This window comes from Centroberyx affinis, unplaced genomic scaffold (assembly GCF_046629955.1).
Source record: "Centroberyx affinis isolate AG114_WGS23_722 - 3 ecotype Tasmania unplaced genomic scaffold, CSIRO-AGI_Caff_v1 ptg002651l_1, whole genome shotgun sequence".
Taxonomy (NCBI): domain Eukaryota; kingdom Metazoa; phylum Chordata; class Actinopteri; order Beryciformes; family Berycidae; genus Centroberyx; species Centroberyx affinis.
Genome location: NW_027280843.1, coordinates 34,701 through 40,960, shown reverse-complemented (window position 1 = coordinate 40,960; position 6,260 = coordinate 34,701). Strand labels below are relative to the sequence as shown.

General features: G+C 39.7%; 1 protein-coding gene across 3 annotated transcripts; it reads right to left on the bottom strand.

The window, feature by feature from the left end:
• Positions 1–935: 935 nt before the first annotated feature.
• Positions 936–5,689, bottom strand: LOC139657287 (protein CutA homolog). Of its 3 annotated transcripts, none has more exons than XM_071535070.1 (7): positions 5,607–5,689; positions 5,101–5,166; positions 4,747–4,895; positions 3,395–3,454; positions 2,802–2,847; positions 1,828–1,877; positions 936–1,545 (listed from the first exon to the last, which is right to left on the bottom strand). In XM_071535070.1, the coding sequence occupies exons 2-7, from the start codon at positions 5,161–5,163 to the stop codon at positions 1,446–1,448; spliced, it is 468 nt and encodes a 155-aa protein (XP_071391171.1). In that variant the 5' UTR covers positions 5,164–5,166; positions 5,607–5,689; the 3' UTR covers positions 936–1,445. The 3 variants fall into 3 exon arrangements, with proteins under 3 accessions (XP_071391171.1, XP_071391170.1, XP_071391172.1); XM_071535069.1 differs by having other exon boundaries at positions 5,101–5,171; positions 5,607–5,680; XM_071535071.1 differs by lacking the exon at positions 5,101–5,166 and having other exon boundaries at positions 5,607–5,654.
• Positions 5,690–6,260: the final 571 nt, after the last annotated feature.

The window sequence follows — 6,260 nt, the reverse complement described above, 5'->3', positions numbered from 1 at the left end:
AGACTGATCAGGTGTAATCTATGATCATGTGTATATTTTACTTATTAATTCCACTTCAATCTTGAAGGGGTGGGTGTAGATGAAGTGGATGACAGGTGAAAGCTCATCGTGCAGCTCATCATTACAGAGGAGTTTCTTATTTTTGGTACACTGTAAAGATACAGTACATATTTTACACAGGGCACTGATTTGTTTGAAGTGAACAAGATAGAAAATACTGTATATCTGTAGCAGGAGAAAAAACAACAGATCTCAAAAATACAGATCTCAAAAGCAAAAAGAAAGAGGATTAATACTTTCTTCTACCTTATTTATCCAGGGAAGAGTTACGCTAAGCAAATATGCTTTCTTACAGCACTTCCCTGCTACAGATTCATACAGTTACACACTGTATTGAATTGTAAGAATAGATGTGAAAAAACAGGCTTGGTTATGATAGCTGTGATAGTAGGGGTATGTAGTGCATCGTGAACCCTAGATTTCATGAAATTTGTCTTTGTTAAGGCCCATAGATTCAAGACAAATCTCAGATCTGCAAGTTATATTACAATGGGGCAAACTTGCCATGTCACTGATTTGTTCTCTGATTTTGTCCTTTTTGTGATCAGACAAGTGCCCAGGTTCATGCAATTTGTAGCTTTGTGGGGAAGTCTAATAATTGGAAACGTTTGCTTGTAATCTGTACGCATGAAGGTGGTGTATTGTAGGCTACTGTCTGTGCTGTGAATGCTTTAGTGAATTTCTAAAGCCTAAAATTCAAGTGGAATTTGGTGAAAATTGGCTAAATAAATGTTTACAGATGATACTAGTATGTAAGTATTTTATTCCTCAGCAAGACTTGGTGGTGAATGCAATCACTGGACTACTGTCTCCCCTTCCTGATGATGGAGAGACAGCAAGCAATGTTTAGAAAGAAAGACTTATCGGCAATGAACAATGTTTTACACATCCTCCACTTTTATTCAAAATGCTTCAGTCTTTCACTCAAGAAATCAAATATCCAGTAAAAGTCTGTTCAACCTACATACTTTAATGGCATGTCCTAACGACTCAAAGAAAGCTGTGGCACATTTTATTCTCCAACCTTGCAGACTTGGTTAACTCTGGATCTGACTGACCAATGCTGCCCCCTAGAGGTTAAATACTAGAAGGAAAAATCCATCACTGATCAGCCTCAAACAGAGATGGTTGATGCCAAAACAGTGCAAAACAGAAAAAGAAAAATGTTGTTGAAAATGTCTGTGTTTAGCTCAAAGAAGCACAAGAAGGGCACTTTGGAGCCATTACAGGCCGAGGATAATACCCAACAGACTAGTCCAACATTGTAGCTTTTGAAGCAATGAATGTGTGTTTGAAAAAAGGGAAAAGGTATGCGAAATTTCACGTTTTGCACATTCATTCATACATCCACTCATCCATCCATCCATCCATCCACCTCTTCCTCCTCATTCGGGAACGATTTCTCCGATCCACTTGAGGTAGGGCGGGTTGCCCTGGTCGATGGGCAGGCTGATGACCTCAGCCACTTCATAAGGATGGTTAGAGCTGGAGTGGAAAACAAACAGCTGTGAGTCATCTGAGTGCACAGACACACACACATCAACACACACACACACACCAGCCATACTCATGTGCACACACACGCTCACTCAAACATGAGTCATCTGAACACATTAACTGAGTGGAGAGCAAGGAGGTGAATCCACACACATATACATACACACACAATACATATACACAACACTAATTAATCAATACAGTGTGCCTCTCTAGTTGAGCAAAGTGTTTTCCCTATTTTGTGAAAAAAAATAAAAATAAATAACTTACCGCACGTATTCAGCAAGAGCCGGCACCTTGGAACTTCTGGTCTTTATCATCTGAACAGGAGAAAAACACTGGTCAGCCTGACAGATGCATTCTGGTATGACTGCACAGACTTCATCAGATACTTGATGAGATTACAGGAGTAACAGCAGGTGTCTTTAAAGAGTGTGTAAAAAAAAAAAAAAAAAAAAATCCACAATGTACACAATTTTGAAAGATGCGAAAAGTAGAGTGGGGCGTGAGCAAGAGCAAAATACACTGTTAATGCTATTCATTATATAAAAACCATATAACCATGTTTACAGCCCAAAAAAATAGTGATTCAGTGCTGATTTGCGCTTTAAAACATTTACATCATTTACAGCCAGGCTTATTAAAACTTGCCAGAAAGGGGTCCGGCAAATAATTCTGTGTCCCAAACTACAGTTCAAAGCCGTTACGATAACATTACCGTTGCAAAGCTAGTTCTGAATGCTGAATGTTTGATTTGCTTCTCTTGCTAATATGTTCATTTTGTGACTTTGTTAAAAAAAAGCACTTTACAAATATAGTTATTGACAGTTGTAGAAGTAATGGCTTTAGCAGTGGTAGTAGTAGTAGTTGTAATAGTGGTTGTAGTAATCATTAATAGCAGTGGATTTTTTTTGGAAGTTTTTGTAGTAGTAGTAGTAGTAGCAGTAGTAGTAGTAGTAGTACTTGTGGTAGTAGTAGCTGCTGTAACAATTTTAGCAGCATAAGTGTTAGTAACAATTGTAGTTGTAGAAATAGTTTTGTACTAATATTGGTAGTAGTGGTAGTTGTAACAGCAGTAGTGGTGGTAATAGTAGTAGTTGAGGTAGTAGTACTGTACTGCAGTTGTAGTAACAATAGTTGTAGTAGTATTAAAAAGCGCTATGTTATAGAAACAGCTGTATTTACTATCATATGATATAATGCAGCCTAAGATGATAATGATAATAATTAATAAGAACACTCACCAGCAGAACCTCACTGTCCTCCTCAATCTTCCCCTGCCATTCATATCTGAGAGGAACAGGAAGACAGAAGGAGAGGAAGACAACAGTTTGTCATCTACTGATAAAAGACACACATTCCTAATAAGCCTGTTTGAATCACTATAGATTAGCAGTGATCAGTACGGATTAGTACGCAGTAGCTACTACAGAGCCCACATAATTCATCCTCATCTGTTTTGTACATCATAACACAAAGCTAGTGATTGCCAATGCAGTAATGGTTTAATGTCTGCTCTCTCTGAAACTTAACTCTCCGATTTCTGAAACAAACCAATTTCAACCCAACTCTTTATCATATCCACATACGTACACTAATGCATGTGGGCATGCACAAGCATTCACATATGCACACATGCACACTCACACACAAGCTCTGGCACTTTTTCTTGGAGCTGGTGATGTACTTGTTCTACTACCACTGTTTTTTAATCTGTATTTGTGTCCTTTGTTTACTCTAAAGCACTGTGACAGTCCAGTGTGTGTTAAAACACTCTGTAAACTTGGCTTGACTGAGAGTGAAAAGCCGCTGTGTCTGACCAACGCTCCAAACCTACACAGATGTGATGGCGGGGACAATGTTGACGCAAGCAGCCAGCTTCTTCTCCACAATGCCCCTGTGTGATAGAAGAACACCATTCATCAGACACAAGTGAGTGAAAACATGAAGAAGGTATATGTGTGTTTCAGGGTTGGCGGTCAATTCATGAATGAACTCATCAATTCCAATTCAACTGAGGAACTGGAAATAAGATAAGAGAAGATTCCACTTTATTGATCCCCTAGGGGGAATTTGGGTGTCACAGAAGCAATTGGCAGAACAAAGTACAGGAAAAGTAATAAGGTAATACAAATAGTGCAGGAAAGATATAAGGCAATATAATTAGATATAAAACTATAAAATTATGAAGATAAAAAATAGCTAAAACTAAAATTAAAATTTTGGAAATGGAATTCAAATGGAACTTGGAAAAAACCCTACAGGAAACAGAACTGGAATTGAATTTTCAAGAAATTCCATTGAAATTTCAGGAATTTCAGTGAAAATCTGTGAAATTCCATGTTTTTTTTTTGTTTTTTTTACCATATATCTCAGATTAAATGTAGTGTTATATATGATCAATATTGAATATCATAAGATGTATATGTAATCATAATACATAGGCTACATAATGATTGAGTGTACTTGATTTAACTGATTCTTTGATTCATAATGTTTGATTTAGTGAAGTATTGCGTAATTTCAATCAGGAAGACTACTTATCATTCATTCATGCTTTCTCTTTACCCAATCAGAGTTGGTGAACACTTTCCCTCTTTTTCCAGAGAACCACTCAGAGTTAGCCATCACCTCCCTCTCTTTTTCAAAGAGCCAATCGGCTCTTTGAAAAGTGACGGGAGTATATACACGTCACCTTCTATGCTATTGCCCTTCTCTCAGATCTATGCCGTATGCTGCTGTCATTCCAGTCGCTGTGCTTACCTTCGTCCCTCCACCAGCCCATCATCACCAATGTCCAGGCTCCAGAGGAACTCCCCAGGGGGACGTCCTAATTCCTACGTCTATCCCGGATGTACTCCTAACTTCACGAATGGGAGGAGTTCCTCCATGGAGCTTACGCCAAAGTTTACATCTTGTTTCATGTCATGAATAAACTTTTTCACTCGAGCATTCCCTAGTCTCTCCTGACTGAATAATGCTTAGCGAGTTAAGACAAACACTCTTAAAAGTGGATTGGTTTGATGGAATTCAGTTCTGTTTCCTATCATTCCAATTCAATTCCAGTTCTGTTTCCTTAGACCAGGCTGCAATTCCAATTCCAACTCCAAGAAGTGATTTGGCTGTAAGCCCAACACCGGTGCATTGGCACCCTCTAAAACAGGGTTGGGATGTTACTGATGGTGTCACCTGGCCAAATCCTTAGCCACCGTGTCATTGGGACAGGTGACGAAGGCTGCGGAGTGCGTGCCCGATGTGTACGTCTCAGATGCCATGGAAAAAGCCCTCAGTCCAACAGTCCTCAGCAGCTGGAACATCAACACACTCACAAGCACCGTCTGGGGGGGGGGGGTTAAAGGCAGCAGAGTGGAAACACAAGAGGGTGAGAAACAGCCAAAAACGTGTGCCAAAACACACGGGAGCACGGCATAGAGTTAAACCAATTATCAGCAAACCATCCCAAATGAAATCAGTGTGCTGTCACATCTGCATGCTGCATGGAGCATCGCGTGTATCAGATGCAAGGCAAATACACACACTCACCACAATCAAAGCTCTCAGCGATCCGCCTTGCAAAGTCTCTGCACCGGGCAGGCCGATGCGCATCACCTGGGCTGGGCGAACAAGCAACGTTAGCCAGCCAACACATCCACAGGATCCGTGTTACTATGATATGACAACGCTGATAATATAAACTGTAAACTGGAGGAATTTTGACTTTCAATTTCTCCAAAAGACAGCCAACACACTTTAGAAATTGTATAGCTATGCCGTATGTACATGTGACACAAACTAGCTACAAAACAGCCATTCAAGCAGTCAGAGTGTCTGGTAAACTGTCCAGCAGACGAAGTTTGTTTCACTATTAATAGTGTAGTAACGTTATGTGTGAGAGCTAGCTACTGTAAAGGCTAACGTTAGCTGTGGTTAGCCACTCGCAAAAGCACTGGCGACTTTATCAAAAGGCAATACTGCGAGACGCAATGAGACAGTAGTTTTTATACAAGCGGAATAAAACAAAAGCTGTCCAGGGTGTTTTTTTGATGTACCTTTTCGCAGATGTTTGCCTCTGCTAGTGTGAATCAAACTCCCTGCCGTAAAGCCGGGTGGATGTATGTTTGAGGAACTGTCGTAAATCAGCAGAGAGCGCTCAAAGGAAGCATCCAGGCGGAGCGAGAGGTTTCACACAGTCTGCATCCGTCTGCGCTTCAAAGCCAGACCAGACCTCCTCTGTTTTTTTCAAGGAGTAGTGTATATTAAGGTCTTAGTTATCCACTGATAGCGTCGACTTTTAAATTAGGGAGAAAGCACATTTGTTTAGGTGTTTTATTTTGTGCATGGCGATGGCTTATGTCACTACGGAATATCCATGAAGGTTTTAAATCAGCTCTGATTGTATTAGCCAGCTGTCTATTCATTAATACACTCAATAATTTTAACATAATCATTTTAGACACAATCAAGATGTCCCACCCCAACGCTAGTCTGTTGCAAAGTTTTAGGAACTGATCCATTTTTTTTCTCACTATTGAGTGATGCATCTTTGGCTTTAGTTTTTGTTTTGATGTGATGCTGTTTTGCCGTTATTTTTGCTTTATGCTTATGACTTTTGTGTTTGAAGATTAAATGTGCTGATAAAGTGATTCAGTGATTTTAGAAAACAAAACAGCCCAGCTGACTTGAGTTTTATTTACTCTTCCTGT